The sequence below is a fragment of the Heterodontus francisci genome, chromosome 29 (assembly GCF_036365525.1).
Source record: "Heterodontus francisci isolate sHetFra1 chromosome 29, sHetFra1.hap1, whole genome shotgun sequence".
Lineage (NCBI taxonomy): Eukaryota > Metazoa > Chordata > Chondrichthyes > Heterodontiformes > Heterodontidae > Heterodontus > Heterodontus francisci.
This window is the reverse complement of record NC_090399.1, coordinates 54,214,653-54,237,815: the sequence shown is the minus strand read 5'-3', so window position 1 is coordinate 54,237,815 and position 23,163 is coordinate 54,214,653. Positions and strand designations below refer to the sequence as shown.

The following is a 23,163-nucleotide window of genomic DNA, read 5'->3' as shown; positions in this document are numbered from 1 at the left end:
CGCTGGTGTTGTAAGAGTCTGGACAACTTTGGGAAAGCTTTGTTGCAAATGTCACACGTGAAGGGTTTCTCCCTTGTGTGTGTTCTCTGATGGACCAGGAGGTGGGATGATTGAGGGAACGTTTTGTCACACACCTCGACAGTGATCATACTGGAAGGGAGGAGGAGGAGGAGATGGTGAAACTGCACTGGTACATGTCAATCTCGGAGAGTTTCTATCCTGTGTGGAGACTCTGGTGAAGCTCTAGAGAGGAGGAGTAGGTGAAACAGTCCTGGCACACGTCACACTGGAAGGGTTTGTCTCCCGTGTGAGTACGTTGATGTTCCAGGAGGTCAGGCAACTGTTTGAAAGCTTTATTACAGAATTCGCACCTGAACGATCTCTCCCCTGTGTGGGTTCGCTGATGTTCCACCAGTTCTGACAAATACGGGAAGGTTTTCTTACAAAACTCACAGCGGAAGGGTTTCTCCCTTGTGTGAATCCTGAGGTGATCCAGGAGGTTTGATGAGCGTGTGAAGGCTTTATCACACACCTCACACCTGAAGGGTTTCTCCCCTGTGTGGGTCCTCTGGTGATCCAAGAGGTTTGATGAGCGTGTGAAGGCTTTATCACACACCTCACACTTGAAGGGTTTCTCCCCACTGTGAATCTTCTGGTGCTCTAGGAGGCGTGACGGGTGTGCAAAGGCTTTATCACACACCTCACACTTGAAGGGTTTCTCTCCCGTGTGAATCCTTTGGTGCTCCAGAAGGCGGGATGGATGCGTGAAGGCTCTGTCACACACCTCACACCTGAAGGGTTTCTCCCCTGTGTGGGTTCGATGGTGCTCCAGGAGGTTTGATGAGCGTGTGAAGGTTTTATCACACACCTCGCACCTGAAGGGCTTCTCTCCCGTGTGGGTCCTGTGGTGATCCAGGAGGTTCGATGAGCATGTGAAGGCTTTATCACACACCTCGCACTTGAAAGGTCTCTCCCCTGTGTGGATCCGCTGGTGTATCAGGAGGGTGGATGATTGTGTGAAACCTTTTGCACAAACCTCACAGCGGAAAGGTTTCTCCCCCGTGTGCACTCGCTGGTGGACCAGGAGTGTGGACGACTTCACAAAAGCTTTGTCACAGACCTCACACCTGAAGGGTTTCTCCCCTGTGTGTGTCCGCTGGTGTTGGAGGAGAGCCGAGGACTGTGTGAAGGCTTTATTGCAAATCTGACAGCTGAACCTCCTCTCCCCTGTATGGGTGCGCTGGTGTTTCAGAAAATACGATGGCCGTACAAAGGTCTTCTCACACACTTCACACTTGAACCGCCTCTCCTCTGTGTCGGTGGATTGGGGATTCACAGGGCCTGATGACCTCGCAGAGACTCCGTCAAATTGCCCACGTTCAATTGCTTTCTCTGCCATGTGGCTGCCCTCGTGTTACAGGAGACACAATGGTGTCACTAAGACTGTCTACACTCTCACCGTCTGTGGAACAGGAGGTTCAACAACCATTTAAAGCCCTCAGCAAACATCAGACACCTGTCAGGATCTGAAGGTATAATGAACACTCAAAGCCCTCCTCACACTCAAAGAATCCTTCCGCCCCTCACCAGGAATGACCTTTCACCTGAGTGGATGTTCCAGTGTTTCAGGAACACCAATGACTGTGTGAAAACCACTGCTTGTGGAACCTGAGAGACTTCTTTCCAATTTCACCCGTTACACTCTCTCCATCCCCTGGACTGACTGATATCCCACAGCCAAACCTATGGAAGTGTTGGTTTTGATTGGAAGCTGGATACTGGTCAGTTTCACTTCTCCTGACCAATCAGATTTATTGGAGATGCTTTTTCTGTGGCGTTGTCCCTGGGGTGATGTCTGGGATCTCCTCGGGTCTTGGCTGGGTGTGGTGTCTATCCACTCTCTATTCTCTGATTTTACGGTGAGATACTCCTGTAACACAATAAAATAATGAGTGATTTTCCTCCGATTCTCTCCCGTCTCTGAAGGTGCTGACCCCTCACTGGGAGACTGGTGCCCAGGGAGGGTCAGCAGGTGACTGAACTGTGGGGGCAGTAAATGTGGATCAATGGATTTTGCCTGAATTGCCTGTGTTGGATTTCTTTATAGCTCATAGAACAATTGCATTGATATAGCACCTATCATGACCACCAGATGTCCCAAAACACTTTAAAGCCAATGATGTACATTTGAAGTGCAGTCACTGTTATAATGTCGGAAATGCAGAACTCAATTTGTACACAGCAAGCTCCCACAAACAGCAATGTGATAATGACCAGCTATTCTGTTTTTGTGATGTTGATTGAGGGATAAATATTGACCAGGATCCCGGGGATAACTCCCCTGCTCTTCTTTGAAATAGTGCCCTGTGATCTTTTATGTCCACCTGAGTGGACAGAGGGAGCCTCAGTTTAACACCCTCAGTACTGCACTGGAGTGTCAGCCTCAGTGCTCAAATCTCTGGAATGGGCCTTAAACCCACAACCTTCTGACTCCGAGGTGAGAGTGTTAACTAAATCACGGCTGACAATAACTTAGAATATTTCTGTTGTACTAGATTCAGTTCCTAAGGGGTTAAGTCCCAAGGCTGTGAACAGAATGCTTTTCCCACTCGAAGCTGCAGCCTGGAAGTTTGATTTGATTTAAAGTGGTAACTAGTTAGAGCTGCAGGTGTCAGTGTTGTCTTTGTGTCTGGGTTCCTGAAGCTGTGAAATGTGGTAAAGACCCAGGTACCAGCTGGAATAGACATCTTAAAACATTGTCTTCAATCAGTACTGCTTATTAACCATTCTACTTTCATTAACTCATCGGAGTTATATTGTTTGTCCACAGTTCTAACAGTATGTGAGGAATAACCCACTGTTCCCAGGAAATCTAACACCTGTTAGTTTTAGTGAGATTATTGAGCGTGTTTTCAAATCCCTCCATGTCCTCGCCCCTCCCTATCTCTATAACCTCCTCCAACCCCACAACCCTCTGAGATATCTGCACTCCTCTAATTCCGGCCTCTTGAGCATCCCCGATTGTAATAACTCCACCATTGGTGGCCCTGCCTTCAACTGTCTGGGCTGTAAACTCTGGAATTACCTGTCTGAACCTCTTCACCTCTCTCTCGTCCTTTAAGAGGCTTCTTAAAGTCCATCTCTTTGACCAAGATTTTAATCATCTGTCCTAATATCTCCTTTGATGGATTGGTGTTGTGATTTATTTGATAACATTCCTGTGACATGCCTTGGGATATTTTACTATGTTAAATGTGCTATAAAAATGCAGGTTGTTGTTGAGGGAGGCCCTCTTTAGCCTTATAGTGTCTCCAAGTATCCACACCCACATGGTCCCCGACACACAGTATCTGGTGGCATTTCTCCAGCATCACTGTGAGTCCTGCCTCCTGTAACTGGATATCTTCAATATGAATCATAGAATCATCCAACAGTTTCAGCACAGAAAGAGGCCATTCGACCCGTCGTGTCTGTGTCAGCTCTCTGCAAGAGCTTCTCATCCAGTCCCACTTCACCACCCTTTCCATGTAGCCCTGCAATTGTTTCTATTCAGATACTTATCCAGTTCCGTTTTGAAAGCCATGATCAAATCTGCCTTCACCACTCTCTCATGTCACTGTTGCTTCTTTTGCCACTCACCTTAAATCAATGTTCTCTGGTTCTCGACCCTTCTACCAATGAGAACAGTTTCTCTCTATCTACTCTGTCTCGACTCCTCATGATTTTGAACATCTCTATCAAATCTCCTCTCAACCTTCTCTTCCCTGTGGGGAACAGCTTCTCCAGTCTATCCATGTAACCGAAGTCCCTCATCCCTGGAACCAATCTTGTAAATGTTTTCTGCATCCTCTCTAATGCCTTCACATCTTTCCTATAGTGTGGTGCCAGAATTGGCTTGAACGAGCTTGTCCTAATCTTACCAACATCAAGCTGTACCCTCTGTGTACTCTCCACTTACTCTCCCCCCGCATCTGGGTCTCTGTTCTCTCTTCTCTTCTCTCTCCTGCTGGGTCCCTGCACTCCACCTCCACTCTCTCCAGTCCCCCCAACCCTGTGTTTCTGCTTTCATTCTCAGAGTTAAAGCTGGACAGCCTGACAGCAGAGTGTCAACAAGCAGCATTTAAAATAACTGTAACTGCGGCACAGTGGCGCAGTGGTTAGCACCGCAGCCTCACAGCTCCAGTAACCCGGGTTCAATTCTGGGTACTGCCTGTGCGGAGTTTGCAAGTTCTCCCTGTGACTGCGTGGGTTTTCGCCAGGTGCTCCGGTTTCCTCCCACAGCCAAAGACTTGCAGGTGATAGGTAAATTGGCCATTGTAAATTGCCCGTAGTAGTGTAGGTAGGTGGTAGGGAATATGGGATTACTGTAGGGTTAGTATAAATGGGTGATTGTTGGTCGGCACAGACTCGGTGGGCCGAAGGGCCTGTTACAGTGCTGTATCTCTAAATAAATAAATTCAACCAAAGACAAATCTGAACAAATCACAAGGAAATGATATTCAGTCCAAAACATTAGTTGGATATTGTGGGATATAATCTGTTCAAACTCTGCTCCAAAGAGTCATACAGCATAGAAACAGACCCTTCGGCCCATCGTGTCTGTGCCGGCCATCAAGCACCTATCTATTCTAATCCCATTTTCCAGCACTTGGCCCGTAGCCTTGTATGCTATGACATTTCAAGTGCTCATCGAAATACTTAATTGTTGTGAGGGTTCCTGCCTCTACCACCTCTCCAGGCAGTGCGTTCCATATTCCAAACAAATTGAGGAAATTTATGGAATTAGTGTAGGATGAGTATAAATGGGTGGTTGATGGTCGGCACAGACTCGGTGGGCCGAAGGGCCTGTTTCAGTGCTGTATCTCTAAATAAAAACAAAAAAAAAATTTTAAAAAAATCTGCAAACCTACTGATCATACCTCCGATATTCATGTCTAAATCATTAATGTACACTGCAAACAGCAAGGGTCCCAGCACCGATCCCTGAGGTACACCACTGATCACAGGCTTCCACTCACAAAAACAACCCTCAACCATCACCCTCTGCCTCCTGCCACTAAGCCAATTTTGGATCCACTTTGCCAAATTGCCCTGGATCCCATGGACTCTTACATTCTTAACCAATCTCCCATGTTGTATCTTATCAAATGCTCACTGGATATTCAGTCCTGAACATTAGTGTGGATATTATGGGATACAATCTGTACAAATTCTGCTCCTTCACTCACTGGATATTCAGTCCTGATCATTAGTGTGGATATTATGGGATACAATCTGTACAAACTCTGCTCCGTCACTCACTGGATATTCAGTCCTGAACATTAGTGTGGATATTATGGGATACAATCTGTACAAACTCTGCTCCATCACTCACTGGATATTCAGTCCTGATCATTAGTGTGGATATTATGGGATACAATCTGTACAAACTCTGCTCCATCACTCACTGGATATTCAGTCCTGAACATTAGTGTGGATATTATGGGATACAATCTGTACAAACTCTGCTCCATCACTCACTGGATATTCAGTCCTGATCATTAGTGTGGATATTATGGGATACAATCTGTACAAACTCTGCTCCATCACTCACTGGATATTCAGTCCTGAACATTAGTGTGGATATTATGGGATACAATCTGTACAAACTCTGCTCCATCACTCACTGGATATTCAGTCCTGAACATTAATCTGGATATTATGGGATACAATTTGTACAAACTCTGCTCCATCCAATCACTCACTGGATATTCAGTCCTGATCATTAGTGTGGATATTATGGGATACAATCTGTACAAACTCTGCTCCATCACTCACTGGATATTCAGTCCTGAATATCAGTGTGGATATTATGGGATACAATCTGTACAAATTCTGCTCCTTTACTCACTGGATATTCAGTCCTGAACATTAGTGTGGATATTATGGGATACAATCTGTACAAATTCTGCTCCTTTACTCACCGCCCCTCATTTGGTTTTCAGCCTCTGGCAGGAAGTGAACCAGCTGCGGAAGGAGGTGGAGACACTGGGCTGAGTGGATTGACTCTGATTGATGTCTCTCATAGCCAATCAAAATTCTAAGCCAATGAGCTGAAACTAAGAAGCAGTTCCTCCCATTCCAGGGTGAAATAATGAGCAGATGTCTGCTAGTTAACCCTTACAGACCACATAGACATAGACCCAAATGTGTGAGGAAAGTAGCTTGGTGATATTGAAATATAAAAAATAATTAACTGGACTGTGAACACTGAAACTGGGGTCAGGTAAAGGCATGACATCTAATATGACACAGGCTGCAAACATGCTAAATATGTTTTTTACCTCAATTTTAATCAGGAAAGGGGCTTCGCTGAGCTGGAAAGGAAACTTGAGTGTTTTGCAGAGATAAGTTGAGACATTGCTCACATTACAACCAGCATGGTTATAAAAAAATGTGCAGAGATCAGGTGAATAATCGAAGGCTGGATAAGCTGCCCTCAAGCAGTGTCAGAATTACAAGGGACTGAAAACTGGAGAGCTGCCTGGGAATGGAGACTGCAGATACTAGTTCTCCTTTCATTTTAAACTGGTAAAAGTGACTCTGCAAACTCGGCAAAGACCATTACTGAGAATACCAAGGATATAACTGGTGATCAGTACCACCACCTTTTACCTTGCACCATCATCCCTTGTTTCATTCAATCTCTCCTGCCCTCTATCCTGCTTCGGGATGACAATATGGGTCGGACGTACTGTGGAGACTTTCATCACATGACCTCCTGCTGCCAATCCCGCTCTCCACAAACCCCGCCATTGGTTGTCCCTCATCTCATCTTTGTAGCTTCCCATGATAATTGAAAGTAAACAGACCCAACTGGATTACACCTAACTGTCAATTAAACATCCTTTCTTCCCCCAACTTCTGTTTTATATTTTGGTACCCTTCTGATTTCCATCCTTCCCCCTGCAACCCCTGGGTTTTTGCTCGTGGCAGTGCCCGGGAGATCAGTCTCCAATTCCTGGAGACTCCAGGACAATCTGGGTAGGTTTCTGATCCAAGCTCTATTACAGACCATCCCCACTGTTCTATTCCTGCTCACACACTCCCTGTTTTCCCTGGCTCTGAAATTGCTTAAAAACTTCATCTCCAACATCTTCCATTTCCAATGAAAGGTCATTGATCTGAAACATGAACTCAGTTTCTCTCTCCACAGGTGCTACTGACATATTGAGTATTTTCAGTGTTTTCTGTTTTGATATGAAATTGGAAAGGCCGAGTCTCGAGGACATTTGACACAACTGGTCCATTCAGGTGAGTTTGCTCCACACAAGCCTCTTCCCACTTGTCTTCATCTCACCCTATCAGCATATCCTTCTTTTCCTTTTTCCCTGACGTGCTTATCTAGTTTCCCTTTAAAGGTATCTATGCTATTTGTACCACACACTCACATGGTAGCATTTGCACCACTCTGGATAAAAAAAAATTATCCTAAATTCATTGGATTTATTTTTCTTATATTTATGGCCCCTCGGCTTGTTCTCCTCCTGCAAGTGTAAACATCTTCTCTACTTCTACCCTATTAAACCCTTTCATAATCTTAAAGATCTCTATTAGGTCACTCCGCAGCCTTCTCTTTTCTCGATAAAGAGCCCCAGCCTGTTCAGCCTTTTCTGATAAGTAGAGCCCCATATCCTTGTGAATTCTTGTGCACACTCTCCAGTTCCTCTACATTCTTTCTATAATATGGAGACTAGAAATCTTCACAGTCCTCCAGGTGTGGTTTAACCAAGGTGCAAAACTCATTTAACATAATTTTTCTGCTTTTCAGTTTTATCTCTCTAGAAATGAACCCTTGTGCTTGGTTTGCTTTTTTTAAAAAAATGGCCTTAATAACCTGTGTTGTTATTTTTAGTGATTTGTATATCTGTGCCCTGGTATCCTTTGCTCCTTACCCCGTAGCTTTTTCTCTTCTACTTCATTTCGACTTTTACTTTTCAAACAGTATGTAGTCTCCTCATTCTTCTGACCAAAAGGTAATACTTCACACTTGTCTATACTGAAATTAATTTGCAAAATACACAACACCCATTCTGCACATTTATTAATGTCTTCATGTATTTTGTTGTAGTCTTCCTCTGTATTAACTATACCCCTCAATTTGGTATGCTCTGCAAATTTTGAAATTCTACTTCTGATTCACGATTCCAAATCATTAATGTAAATCATGAATAACAGTGGTCTCAGCACCAATCCCTCTGATCACCACTTCCTATCATTTGCCAATCGACATAACTACCTTTAACCCCTACTCTCTTTCCTATCCTGTAGCCAGCTTGCTATCCGTTCTGCTCCTTGTTCCCTGAGTGAACATGTTCTGACCTTAGTCATGAGTATACTATGATCAAAGACTTTGCTGAAATTCAAATATATGACATCTACTACATTACGCTCATTACTTCTGTTACTTCTTCGGAGAATTTACTATGGTTGTTCAAGCATGATCTTTCCTTTTGAAATCTGTGCTGACCACTCCTTATATTGTCAGTTTCTTGATTTTTTTTTTACATCTTTGAGTGAGGATTCCATTATTTTTCCTATCACTGATGTTTGTTGTTCCTGAACTTGTTCAATCTTCTTTTAAAACAATAGTAATCACATCAGCTGCCCACCAGTCCTCTGGCGCTAATGAAATTTCTAATGAATTGTTACATATGCAGTTCCTCTACTACCTCTTCCCTTGCTTCTTTCAGTATGTGTGGATGTAATTCATCTGGACCAGTGGTTTTATCCTCTCAGTTGGACTAGTTTATTAATTATTTCCTACCTATCTTAAATCCCTTGATATTATTTTTGGTCTCTTCTAATCTCATCCCCACCTTGTCAGTCTCCCTGATAGATACTGAAGGAGAGTAATTATTTGCTATTCCTTCCATTTCACCATCGCTACCTGTGAGTTTATTGTGTGGATCCATTAGTGGTCTATTCCTATCCTGATTTTTCTGTTGTTATTTCTGTCCGAACAGCAGTGGCCAAGGATAGCTCATTCAGGCACTCTGGTGGTAATGGTACAATGGTAAGAAGAGACGTGACTATGGGAGATTCCCTGGTTCCATACAGGGAAGAATGGAACCAGTGGATGGCAATCCCACTGCACTGGTCCACAGAGAAGGGGTGATGGAGGAGGATGGTGCAGTTAACTGTGCTAAAAGCTGCAGAGAAGGATGAGGAGAGGTGATGCACCTTAGTCACAGTCACATAAGATATCATTTGTGACATGGTTAGGGTAGCAGCAGGGGTGGAAGCCTTATTTATTTTTATTCATTCCAGGGATGTGGGTGTCGCTGGCTAGCCCAGCATTTATTGCCCATCCCTAATTGCCCTTGAGAAAGTGGTGGTGAGCTGCCTTCTTGAACTGCTGCAGTCCACGTGAGGTAGGTACATCCACAGTGCTGTTAGGAAGGGAGTTCCAGGAGTTTGACCCAGTGACAGTGAAGGAACGGCGATATAGTTCCAAGTCAGGATGGTGTGAGGCTTGGAGGGGAACTTGCAGGTGGTGGTGTTCCCATGCATCTGCTGCCCTTGTCCTTCTAGTTGGTAGAGGTCGCAGGTTTGGAAGGTGCTGTCGAAGGAGTCTTGGTGCATTGCTGTAGTGCATCTTGTAGATGGTACACACTGTTGCCACTGTGCGTCGGTGGTGGAGGGAGTGAATGTTTGTGGATGGGGTGCCAATTAAGCGGGCTGCTTTGTCCTGGATGGTGTTGAGCTTCTTGACTGTTGTTGGAGCTGTACCCATCCAGACGGGTGGAGAGTATTCCATCACACTCCTGACTTGTGCCTTGTAGATGGTGGACAGGCTTTGGGAAGTCAGGAGGTGAGTTACTCGCCGCAGGATTCTTAGCCTCTGACCTGCTCTTATAGCCACAGTTTTGTAGTTTTTGTAGAGGTTACAGGATGGGAGGGTAACTAGTCTGAACTAGAATCTGGGCCCAAACCAGTCAAAAGCATGAGGTGATAGCCAAAGTTCTAATTTTTGCATTCCGTACACCATCAACATTCTATGTTATCAATCTGTCGAGATTGTAATTATGCTGAGGTTTTTACTTTTCAGTTTTTATATAGCTAGTCCAGTTCAGTTTCTGGTCAATGGTAACCCCCAGAATGTTGATAGTGAGGGAATTCAGCGATCGAATGTCAAGGGGAGATGGTTAGATTCTCTCTTGTTGGAGATGGTCATTGCCTGGCACTTGTGTGGCGCAAATTTTACTTGCCACTTATCAGCCCAAGCCTTGATATTGTCCAGGTCTTGCTGCATTTCTACGCAGACTGTTTCCATATATGAGGAGTTGTGAATGGTGCTGAACATTGTGCAATAATCAGCAAACATCCCCACTTCTGACGTCATGATTGAAGGAAGGTCATTGATGAAGCAGCTGAAGATGCTTGGGCCTAGGACAATACTCTGAGGAACTCCTGCAGTGATGTCCTGGAGCTCAGATGATTGACCTCCAACAACCACCACCATCTTCCTTTGCAATTGGTACGACTCCAACCAGCAGAAAGTTTTCTCCGATTCCCATTGACTCCAGGTTTGCTCAGGCTCCTTGATGCCATACTAGGTCAAATGCTGCCTTGATGTTAAGGGCAGTAACTCTCACCTCTTGAGTTCAGCTCTTTTGTTCATGTTTGAACCAAGGCTATAATGAGGTCAGGAGCTGCGTAGCCCTGGCAGAACACAAACTGAGCATCACTGAGCAGGTTGTTGCAAAGCAAGTGCCGCTTGATAGCACTGTCAATGACACCTTCCATCACTTTACTGATGATCGAGAGTAGACTGATGGGGCGGTAATTGGCCGGGTTGGGCTTGTCCTGCTTTTTGTGTATGGGACAGACCTGGGCAATTTTCCATATTGCTGGGTAGATGTCAGTGTTGTAGCTGTACTGGAATAGCTTGGCTAGGGGGGCGGCAAGTTCTGGAGCACAGGTCTTCAGTACTATTGCCGGAATATTGTCAGGGCCCATAGCCTTTGCAGTATCCAGTGCTTTCAGTCGTTTCTTGATACCACATTGAGTGAATCGGATTGGCTGAAGACTCGCATCTGTGATGCAGGGGACTTCAGGAGGAGGCCGAGATGGATCATCAACTCAGCACTTCTGGCTGAAGATTGTTGCAAATGCTTCAGCCTTATCATTTGCACTGATGTGCTGGGCTCCCCCATCATTGAGGATGGGGATATTTGTGGATCCACCTCCTCCAGTTAGTTGTTTAATTGTCCACCACCATTCTCGGCTGGATGTGGCAGGACTGCAGAGCTTAGATGTTGTCCATTGGTTATGTGATCGCTTAGCTCTGTCTATCGCATGCTGCTTATGTTGTTTGGCATGCAAGTAGTCCTGGGTTGTAGCTTCACCAGGTTGACACCTCATTTTGAGGTATGCCTGGTGCTGCACCTGGCATGCCCTTCTGCACTCTTCATTGAACCAGGGTTGGTCCGCCGGCTTGATGGTAATGGTAGAGTGGGGGATATGCTGGGCCATGAAGTTACAGATTGTGGTTGAGTACAATTCTGCTGCTACTGATGGCCCACAGTGCCTCATGGATGCCCTGTTTTGCATTGCTAGATATGTTCGATATCTATCCCATTCAGCATGGTGATAATGCCACACAACACAATCGATAGTTTCCTCAATGTGAAAACGGGACTTTGTTTCCACAAGGACTGTGCGGTGGTCACTCCAACCAATACTGTCATGGACAGATGCATCTGAGGCAGGCAGACTGGCGAGGACGAGGTTGTGTATGTTTTTCCCTCTTGTTGGTTCCCTCACTACCTGCTGCAGACCCAGTCCAGCAGATATGTCCTTTTGGACTCGGCCAGCTCGGTCAGTAGTGGTGCTACCGAGCCACTCTTGGTGATGGACTTTGAAATCCCCCACCCAGAGTACATTCTGTGCCATTGCCACCCTCAGTGCTTCCTCCAAGTGGTGTTCTACATGGAGAAGTACTGATTCATCAGCTGACCTGGTTGAGGGGAGGCGGGGTGGGGGTGGTAGGTGGTAATCAGAAGGAGATTTCGTTGTCCGTGTTTGACCTGATGCTATCAGACTTCATGGGGTCTGGATTCGATGTTGAGGACTCCCAGGGCAACTCCCTTCTGACTGTATACCACTGTGCCGTCACCTCTGCTGGGCCTGTCCTGCCGACGAGACAGGACATACCCGGGGATGGTGATGGCGGTATCTAGGACATTGTCTCTACGGTATGATTCCGTGAGTATGACTATGTCAGGCTGTGCTTGACTAGTCTGTGGGACAGCCCTCCCAAGAACACAAGAAATTGAGCAGAAGTAGACCATATGGCCCTTCGAGTCTGCTCCGCCATTCAATATGATCATGGCTGATCTTGGGCTTCAATTCCACTTTCCTGCCCACTCCCCATATCCCTTGATTCCCTGCGAGACCAAAAATCTATCTATCCCAGCCTTCAATGTATTCAATGATGGAGCATCCACAACCCTCTGGGGTAGAGAATTCCGATGATTCACAACCCTTTGAGTGAAGTAATTTTTCCTCATCTCAGTCCTGAATGATTGACCCCTTATCCTGAGACTGTGTCCTAGATTCCCCGACCAGTGGGAACAATCTCTCAGCTTCTAGCCTGTCAAGCCCTTTCAGAATCTTGTATTTCTCATTTTTATTCACCTCTCATTCTTCTAAACTCCAGAGAATATAGGCCCAATTTATTCAGTCTCCCATCACAAGACAACCCCATCATCCCAGGGACCAATTTAGTAAATCTTCGCTGCACTGCCTCCAGTGCAAGTATATCCTTTCTTAAATGTGGAGACCAAAACAGCACACAGTATTCCAGGTGCGGCCTCACCAAAGCTCAGTAAAATTTTTGTAAGACTTCTTTATTCTTGTACTCCAATCCCTTTGCAATAAAGGCCAACATGCCATTTGCTTTCCTACCAGCCTGCTGCACCTGCATGTTAACTTTGTGCATTCCTTGTACGAGTACACCCAAGTCTCTCTGAACATCAACACTTACCAGTTTCACGTTTTAAAAAATATTCTGCTTTTATATTTTTATGACCAAAGTGAACAACTTCGCACTTCCATACATTATACTCCATTTGCCATCTTGTTGCCCACTCACTTAACCTGTTCTATATCTCTTTGCAGCCTCTCTACATCCTCCCTGCAGCTTACCTTTCCACCGAGCTTTGTATCATCAGCAAACTTAGATACATTACTCTCTGTCTCTTCATCCCAGTCATTAATATAGATTGTAAATAGCTCAGGCCCTAGCACTGATCCTTGCAATTATTCACTGTCTGCCAACTTGAAAATGCCTTATTTATGCCCACTCTGTGCTTCCTGTCTGTTAACCAAACCTCTATCCATGCTAATGTATTACCCCCAACACCGTGAGGCCTTTTCTTGCCTATTAATCTTTCGTGTGGCACCTTATCAAATGCCTTTTGAAAATCCAGGTATACAACATCTACTGGTCCCCTTTATCTACCCTACTAGTTACATCCTCAAAAAACTCTTAACAGATTCGTCAAACAAGATCTCCCTTTAGTAAAACCATACTGGCTTGTTCTAATCATACTCTGCTTTTCCAAGTGCAATGTTAAGGCTTCTTTAGTAATAGTTTCCAGCATTTTCCCAACAACTGATGTTCGGCTAATTGGCCTGCAGTTGCCTGTTTTCTCTCTACCTCCATCTTGCAAAGCAGTGTAACATTTGCCAACTTACAATCTGATGGGAACATTCCTGAATCTAAGGCATTCTGGAAAATCATAGCCATCCACTATCTCTGCAGCTATCTTTTTTAGAACCCTAAGATGCAGGCCATCTGGTCCTGGGGACTTGTCAGATTCTAGTCCCTCAAGTTTCTCCAATACTTTATCTCAACTGACATCAATATCCTTAATTTCCTCACTCTAAGTTACTGCCTATTTCTGGTACGGAACTTAGAACCTGACCCATTGATTCTTCAATGGGAACATCCACACTGATCTCACTTTTAGTTCTACTGTGAAGACAGAGACCAAATATTTAAAATAAAAGCAAAATACTGCGGATGCTGGAAATCTGAAGAAGGGTCACTGACCTGAAACGTTAACTCTGCTTCTCTCTCCACAGATGCTGCCAGACCTGCTGAGTATTTCCAGCGTTTCTTGTTTTTATTTGAGACAGAATATTTATTCAATGCCTCTGCCATTTCCTCATTCCCCATGATTATTTTTCCTGTCTCTGCCTCTAAGGGACCAATATCTACTTTAGCTACTCTCTTCCTTTTTATGTACTTACAATCTGTTTTTATATTGCTGGCTAGTTTATTCTTATTCTATTTTTCCCCTTTTTATGAACCCTTTGGGTGGCCCTTTGCTGGTTTCTAAAACAGTCCCAATCCCCTGACTTGCTACTACTTTTTGCAACATTGAAAGCCTCTTCCCAACTTTGGCACAAGCCCCCAGATGTTAGTAAGGAGACTTTGCAAGGTTGACAGGGCTGGGTTTGCTGTTGTCATTTCTGGTGACTAGGTCAATGCCGGGTGGTCTGTCTGGTTTCATTCCTTATTGACTTTGTAGCGGTTAAATACAACTGAGTGGCTTGCTATGTCATTTCAGAGGGCATTTACAAGTCAACCACATTGCTGTGGGTCTGGAGTCACATGTAGGCCAGGCCAGGTAAGGACAGCAGATTTCCTTCCCTAAAGGACATTAGAGATTATTGTAGATTTCAGACATGAAGTTATGAGAAAGATGGTATCACACTCATGAGAAATCCAGTGATGAAAATACAGAACCAAACAGAAGAGTTAGGAAATAAAATGCCTTTTCCTCTAGAAAGTGGACAATATGCTGCAAAATAGCAGCCGATGGTCAGCTGACTCGGCCTGTACATTCAAACGGTCTCACAGTCTGTTATGGACATGAGGACACATTCCAAGATGAAAGGTGTCAATTACACCGATTCTGAAACCATCAAGAGACATTCCTGAATTGAATGTGTTCTTCTGAAACAAAGGTGGTGTGAAGTAGCCACATCTTGGTCCATTGTGTGGTCACCACAGGGAGAGCATCATGCATCTCCCAACAGAGGTTAATGTGAGAGATTTTTGTGTGTGGACGGGGGGGAAGGTGGGGGGGGGGGGGGAGACAGAGAGAGAGAGATCAGAACAACATCTCAGAGAGGAAATCTAGCCAGTGGCTGTGGAAAGACCAGCCAAAACAAGAAACACACCCTGCTACAAAGTCTACACTTAACTTGGTGAAGCAGGGAACGGAACAGTGACCACCACCTCCAGTCTGAAGTCTCAACTACTTGAAAACTTCAAACACCCAGACCTGCAACTTAAAAAGAGAAACCGTCCTCCAAGAAAATTCAACAGGTTTATTGTGAACCCTGAACACCTACCTCACTTCAAACCTCTTACCCTTTTCCTCTCTATTCTTGTGTGTGTGTGGGCATGAGAGAGTGAATGCTTGCATGGGTGCAGTTGCGACCATTTCTTCAAGCAGATGGATAAACAAAAAAAAAATCAGTGCGTCAGTGTAAAATCAGACAGACACAGTCCATAGACTAATGTAAAAACAAATCCTGTGTCTGTCTGATTTTACACTGTGACGCACTGATTTTTTTTTTGTTTATCCGTCTCCTTCAAGCCTATCTATGACTCAGTATTTCCCTGCCCCGATTGTCATGTTTATAAGGTGCTGATTTAATTTGTTCTGAATTTCCTTACCATCCCAATCAGGGACAAGTCAATTGCTCCAACCTGAACTGATCTACTTTGGTCAGATTCTCGTTCTATGTTAAATGAGTTAATTCCCTCCTACTGATTTACAGTCAGATAGTCAGAGTCATGCATTACAGGTTTACTCATTTATTCAACACTCCTGTGAACACAAGGAGATGAAGCATTGATATTAGAACAGGAAAGGGTAATGGTGCAGGAATGGGAAGAGAAAGCATTGATGATGGTTCTTTGGTTACAACAGGGCAGATACTAATGAAATCAGACAAGTGCAGTCCCAGCCAGCTGGACGATGGCGGACAGACGTGGGAGGAGAATGGTGTGGTCACACAAGTCAAAATCTGCAGACGGGGCAAAAGGACGAGGAGGAATAGTTTACCTTTGTCGCAGTCAAAATGTGATGAAATACTCTCCAGCTGCCTGGATAAGTGCAGCTCCAACAACACTCAAGAAGCTCGACATCATCCAGGACAAAACAGTCTGCTTGATGGGCACCCAAACCACCACCTTCAACATTCAGTCCCTTCACCACCAACGCACAGTGGCAGTAGTGTGCACCATCTACAAGATGCACTGCAGCAACTCACCAAGGCTCCTTAGACAGCACCATCCAAACCCAAAAGCTTCACCACCTAGAAGGACAAGGGCAGCAGATGCATAGAAATGCCACCACCTGCAAGTTCCCCTCCAAGCCACACACTATCCTGTCTCGGAACTATATCACCGTTTCTTCATTGTCGCTGGGTCAAAATCCAGCACTGTGGGAGTACCTGCACCAGATAGACCGCAGCAGTTCAAAAAAGAGGCTCAAAACAACCTTCTCAAAGGCAATTAGGGATGGGCAACAAATGCTGGCCTGGCCAGCAAAGTCCACATCCCATTAAAGAGTTATAGAGCCATTTCAGTACCGTGTCAAAAGCAGAAAGCTGATTGGATGAAATTAAACAAGACGTTACGAGAAACGTAGGCACAGATTTGTGAGGTGCGACAACTTCAAGGACTTTGGAGAGGAGAAGGAGGTTGGAGATGGGGCAGTAGGAATGGGCGGTCAAGGGTTGTTTCTTTGAGGAGAGGGGTGATGACAGCAGATTTGAAGGAGTAAAGAAAGATACCTGAAGAGAGAGAGAGCCATTAACAATGTCAGATAACATGGGAGCCAGGAAGGGGAGTTGGGTGGTCAGCAGTTTAGTGGGAACAGGCTCCAGAGGGCAGGAGGTGGGTCTCACTGCCAAGAGGAACTCGGAGGGGGCATGAGGAGAGAAACTAGAGAAAGATGCAAAATCAGAGTTAAGACAAGGGGGAAGCTTAGAGGAAGTTAGGCCAAATAGGCTAGTGGAAGGAAAGCAAGCAGCAGAGGCAGCTCAACAGATTGTCTCGACCTTTGTAACAAAAAAGCCCATGAGCTGATCACACTTACTGTTGGAGAGGAGTGTGAAGGAGGCAGGAAAGGGTGGTTTAAGATGGTTTGTGGTGAAGAGAAGCCAGGATTATCTTTGCATTCTAGGCTGATCTTTGAATAGTGGGCAGTATTAGTGAGAGAGAGTGTATAGGCTGATAATGCTTTAAGTGGTCCAGCCAGAACTGATGATGAACGGTTAAACCAGGTGTATACCAAAGACATTCAGGTCTGCATCCCTTGGACTGAAGGGAGTGGAGAGGAGGGTATACTAGGGGGAACGGATTAGGGTGAGAAAGAATAATAGTCCCAGTGAGGACAAGGGCATTAAAGGTCATGGAGAGGGTGTGATTCAGCAAAGCAATAGCTTCCCAGCTGTCATGATGAATTCAAGGTTAAAGGATAAATAGTTGAGCAGAGGCGGGTGATTTTGGGGGAAAGCTTTTTCCAGAGTCTGACACAGAAAGAAGTGGGCTTGGGAGGTGGAGGGCAATGTGGGTAGAGAGTGGAAATGATCAGAGATTTCCTTCTCAGAGATAATTACAATGGGAGTAGTGTGGCCACATAACAAGATCAAAGGACTGGCCACATGTATGGGTCGGAGAGTTTATATGAAGATAGAGATTTAGGCAAGGAAAGAGGGCAGTAAACTCCGAGGAGAGAGAGAATGACGAATTGAAATGGAGATTGAAATCACCGAGGATAAGAAGCCGCTCAGCACAGAGGCAGAGGGAGGAAAGCAGTGAAGATATCTCAGTGAGAAACCTGGAGTGACACTTGGGTGGGCCGCACAGAACAAAGTTTTGAAAAGAGAAATACGAGGGGTGGAACTCAAAGGTGGAGAAGTTGCCAGAGGAGTAAGGAGACAGACCAAGGTGTGATTTATAGACAAGAGCTAAAGTATCACTATGGCGGTTTGAGCAGGACAGATGGTAAAAGGTATAGCCAGGACGGGGAAGCTTCATTAAGGGGAAAGGTGCCGTCACCCCTCAGCCATGTCTCCGTCAAAGCCATGATGTCAATGTGATCATCCACAATAAGCTCATGGATGGTAAGGCCAACAGACAATCTTTTTTTGATGCCTCTGTGATTTTACTCACAGGTTGCCCACAGCAGTGTGCTGAAGGTTAATGTCTAATTGCTGAAGACTGCAGGTCAATGCTGCAGTGTTGACAATCTTAGTTAGATACCCCAGGGATTTCAGTTAGCACTGAACTAGAACATTCACAGGTATTTCAAGGTCCTTGGTGCCTCTGCTGTCCTTGTGGAATATATCACGGGTTTGGAAGCTGCTGTCAAAGGAGGCTTGGCGAGTTGCTGCAGTGCATCTTGTAGATGGTACACACTGCTGCCACTGTGTGCCAGTGGTGCAGGGAGTGAATGTTTAAAATGGTGGATGGCATGCCAATCAAGCCGGCTGCTGAGTTCAGTGATTGCACGCATATTATGAGACATTCTGTCAGACACCGCAGGCCATTTCTTGATTTGAAATCCCAGTGCTCTGGTCCAGATACAAATTCGGAAATATTTTACAACCAAACACAGATGAAGCTCACATCCACTGCATTCAAATGGATCAGATTGGTCCATTGCCCCCCTACACTGTCTCACGGATCTGCATGCAGTGAAACTGGGTAAGCTTGGTGATGTTGCTGCAAATTCACAACAGGTACCACAATGGAACAGCTGCTCAGCTGCAGGGGGACAAGGCAGCCTGGAGACAGCTCTGAAGACCATCGTAATGCCGGAGGACTTGAGTTTGCTCCAAGCCGACGTGGCTATGTCAGTGAAGCAGTTCTTGCAGTGATCATACTGGAAGGGAGGAGGAGGAGGAGATGGTGAAACCGCACTGGTACATGTCAATCTCGGAGGGTTTCTATCCCGTGTGGAGACTCTGGTGAAGCTCTAGAGAGGAAGAGTAGGTGAAACATTCCTGGCACACGTCACACTGGAAGGGTTTGTCTCCCGTGTGAGTACGTTGATGTTCCAGGAGATCAGGCAACTGTTTGAAAGCTTTGTTGCAGAACTCACACCTGAATGGGGTCTCCCCTGTGTGGGTTTGCTGATGTTCCACCAGGTCTGACAAATGTGGGAAGGTTTTCTTACAAAACTCACAGCGGGAAGTTTTTTCCCTCGTGTGGGTCCTGTAGTGAGCCAGGAGGTTTGAGGAGCGTGTGAAGACTTTATCACACATCTCACACCTGAAGGGTTTCTCTCCCCTGTGAATCCTTTGGTGTTCCAAGAGACGGGATGTGTGTGTGAAGGCTCTGTCACACACCTCACACCTGAAGGGTTTCTGTCCTGTGTGAATCCTCTGGTGTTGCAGCAGGCTCGAGGGGTGTGTGAACGCTTTCTGGCAAACCCTACAGCTGAACCGTTTCTCCCCTGTGTGGATCCTGTGATGGTGAAGGAGGGTCGATGACTGCGTGAAGGTCTTATCACAAACCTCGCACTTGAAAGGTCTATCCCCTGTGTGGATCCGCTGGTGTATCAGGAGGGTAGATAACAGTGTGAAACCTTTTGTACAAACCTCACAGCGGAAAGGTTTCTCCCCCGTGTGCACTCGCTGGTGGACCAGGAGTGTGGACGATCTCACAAAAGCTTTGTCACAAACCTCACACCTGAAGGGCTTTTCCCCTGTGTGCGTCCGCTGGTGTTGGACGAGAGCTGAGGACCGTGTGAAGGCTTTATCACTCATCTGGCAGCTGAACGTCCTCTTCCCTTGGTGGATACGCTGGTGCTGCAGAAAATGCGAAGACTGAGTGAAGGAATTGTCACACACCTCACACCTGAAGGGCCTCTCCCCTGTGTACGTGCACTGGTGAACCTGCAAGCTCAAGGAGGTCACAAACAATTAGTCGTGAACCTCACACTGCAGCAGCTTCTTGCCGGTGTGAATGTGTTGGTGCTGTATTAGCATTGATGGGTGATGAAGGGACTGACACCCACCCCACACCTGAACGCTCTCTCCGATGTGTGAATGCGCTGGTGTTGTAAGAGATTGGACAACTTTGGGAAAGCTTTGTTTCAAATGTCACATGTGAAGGGTTTCTCCCGTGTGTGTTCTCCGATGGACCAGGAGGTGGGATGATTGAGAGAATGTTTTGTCACACACCTCGACCTTGAACAGTTTCTCTCCTGTGTGAGTGCACTGGTGTTTCAGATGATACAATGGACGTATGAAGGTCTTCTCACACACTTCACACGAGAACCACCTCTCCTCTGTGTTGGTGGATTGAGGATTCACAGGGCCTGATGAACATGCAGAGACTCCTAAAATTGTCCACATTCAATTGTTTTCTCTGCCATGTAGCTGCCCTCGTGTTACAGGAGACACAATGGTGTCACTAAGACTGTCTACACTCTCACCGTCTGTGGATGAGGAGGTTCAACAATCATATAAAGCCCTCAGCAAACGTCAGACACCTGTCAGGATCTGCCAATGCTTCACAAGGTATAATGAACACTCAAAGCCCTCCTCACACTCGGAGCAGTCCTTACGCCCCTCACCGTAAATGACCTTTCACCTGAGTGGCTGTTCCAGCATTTCAGGAACACCAATGACTGTGTGAAAACCACTGCTTGTGGAACCTGAGAGACGTCTTTCCAATCTCACCCGTTACACTCCCTCAATCTCCTGGACTGACTGATATCCCACAGCCAAACCGATGGAAGCTTTGGTTTTGATTAGACGCTGGACACTGGTTAATTTCACTTATCCTGACCAATCAGATTTATTGGAGATGCTTTTTCTGTGGAATTGTCCCTGGGGTGATGTCCGGGATCTCCTCGGGTCTTGGCTGGGTGTGGTGTCTATCCACTCTCTATTCTCTGATTTAATACGGTGAGATACTCCTGTAACACAATAAAATAATGAGTGATTTTCCTCCGATTCTCTCCCGTCTCTGAAGGTGCTGACCCCTCACTGGGAGACTGGTGCCCAGGGAGGGTCAGCAGGTGACTGAACTGTGGGGGCAGTAAATGTGGATCAATGGATTTTGCCTGGATTGCCTGTGCTGGATTTTTTGAAGACTTGAAAAAGAACTTGCATTTATATAACGTCTTTCATGACCACCAGATGTCCCAAAACACTTTAAAGCCAATGAAGTACGTTCGAAGTGCAGTCACTGTTATAATGTCGGAAATGCAGCAGTCAATTTGTACACAGCAAGATCCCACAAACAGCAATGTGATAATGACCAGCTATTCTGTTTTTGTGATGTTGATTGAGGGATAGATATTGACCAGGATCCCGGGGATAACTCCCCTGCTCTTCTTTGAAATAGTGCCCTGTGATCTTTTATGTCCACCTGAGTGGACAGAGGGAGCCTCAGTTTAACACCCTCAGTACTGCACTGGAGTGTCAGCCTCAGTGCTCAAATCTCTGGAATGGGCCTTAAACCCACAACCTTCTGACTCCGAGGTGAGAGTGTTAACTAAACCACGGCTGACAATAACTTATAATATTTCTGTTGTATTAGATTCAGTTCCTAAGGGGTTAAGTCCCAAGGCTGTGAACAGAATGCTTTTCCCACTCGAAGCTGCAGCCTGGAAGTTTGATTTGATTTAAAGTGGTAACTAGTAAGAGCTGCAGGTGTCAGTGTTGTCTTTGTGTCTGGGTTCCTGAAGCTGTGAAACGTGGTAAAGACCCAGGTACCAGCTGGAATAGACATCTTAATACATTGTCTTCAATCAGTACTGCTTATTAACCATTCTACTTTCATTAACTCATCGGAGTTATATTGTTTGTCCACAGTTCTAACAGTATGTGAGGAATAACCCACTGTTCCCAGGAAATCTCACACCTGTTAGTTTTAGTGAGATTATTGAGCGTGTTTCAAATCCCTCCATGTCCTCGCCCCTCCCTATCTCTAAAACCTCCTCCAGCCCCACACCCTCTGAGATATCTGCACTCCTCTAATTCCAGCCTCTTGAGCATCCCCGATTGTAATAACTCTACCATTGGTGGCCGTGCCTTCAACTGTCTGGGCTGTAAACTCTGGAATTTCCTGTCTGAACCTCTTCACCTCTCTCTCCTCCTTTAAGAGGCTTCTTAAAATCCATCTCTTTGACCAAGCCTTTGGTCATCTGTCCAAATATCTCCTTTTATGGACTGCTGTTGTGGTTTGTTTGACAACATTCTTGTAAAGTGCCTTGGGCTATTTTACGATGATAAAGGTGCTATAAAAATACAGGTTGTTGTTGAGGGAGGCCCTCTTTAGCCCCAGAGCATCTCCAAGTATCCACACCCACATTATCCCCGACACACAGCATCTGGTGACATTTCTCCAGCATCACTGTGAGTCCTGCCTCCTGTAACTGGATATCTTCAATGTGAATCATAGAATCACAGAAGTTTCAGCACAGAAAGAGGCCATTCGACCCGTCGTGTCTGTGTCAGCTCTCTGCAAGAGCTTCTCACCCAGTCCCACTTCACCACCCTTTCCCTGTAGCCCTGCAATTTTTTTCTCTTCAGATAATTATCCAGTTCCGTTTTGAAAGCCATGATTGAATCTGCCTTCACCACACTCTCAGGCAGTGAATTCCAGATCCTAAACCCCTTGCTGCGAAAAAACGTATTTCTTCATGTCCAAGTTGCTTCTTTTGCCAATCACCTTAAATCAATGTCCTCTGGTTCTCGACCTTTCCACCAACGAGAACAGTTTCTCTCTATCTACTCTGTCTGGACTCCTCATGATTTTGAACATCTCTACCAAATCTCCTCTCTACCTTCTCTTCCCTGTGGGAACAACTTCTCCAGTCTATCCATGTAACTGAAGTCCCTCATCCCTGGAACCAATCTGGTAAATCTTTTCTGCATTCTCTCTAATGCCTTCACATCTTTCCTCTCGTGTGGTGTCAGAATTGGCTTGAACGAGATTATCGCAATACTACGAACATCAAGCTGTACCATCTGTGTACTCTCCACTCACTCTCTCCCCCTCCCTCAGATCCCTCTTCTCTTTCTCCCTCTGGAGCTCTGATCTCAACTCTCTCCTGCTCTCCTTTCCTCTCC

General features: G+C 45.6%; 3 protein-coding genes across 8 annotated transcripts in view; all 3 read right to left on the bottom strand.

The window, feature by feature from the left end:
• LOC137346307 (zinc finger protein 271-like) overlaps positions 1-23,163 on the bottom strand; it is a 48,255-nt gene that overhangs the window by 2,915 nt on the left and 22,177 nt on the right. For 4 of the 6 annotated variants that reach the window (XM_068009791.1, XM_068009795.1, XM_068009792.1 and 1 more), the window contains one exon: positions 139-1,930. In XM_068009791.1, the coding sequence (XP_067865892.1) occupies positions 215-1,399 (1,185 nt within the window). In that variant the 5' untranslated portion in view covers positions 1,400-1,930 and the 3' untranslated portion in view covers positions 139-214. Of the gene's footprint in view, positions 1-138; positions 1,931-5,963; positions 6,006-20,763; positions 21,003-23,163 lie in introns of those variants that run through there. The other 2 variants (XM_068009796.1, XM_068009794.1) reach the window with 2 other exon arrangements.
• The window catches only part of LOC137346310 (zinc finger protein 271-like), an 82,695-nt gene that overhangs the window by 58,685 nt on the left and 847 nt on the right, over positions 1-23,163 (bottom strand). The gene's annotated exons all lie outside the window — the stretch shown is intronic.
• On the bottom strand, positions 15,848-20,165 carry LOC137346311 (zinc finger protein 271-like). Its single transcript, XM_068009801.1, has one exon. The coding sequence runs from the start codon at positions 19,843-19,845 to the stop codon at positions 19,024-19,026; it is 822 nt and encodes a 273-aa protein (XP_067865902.1). The 5' UTR covers positions 19,846-20,165; the 3' UTR covers positions 15,848-19,023.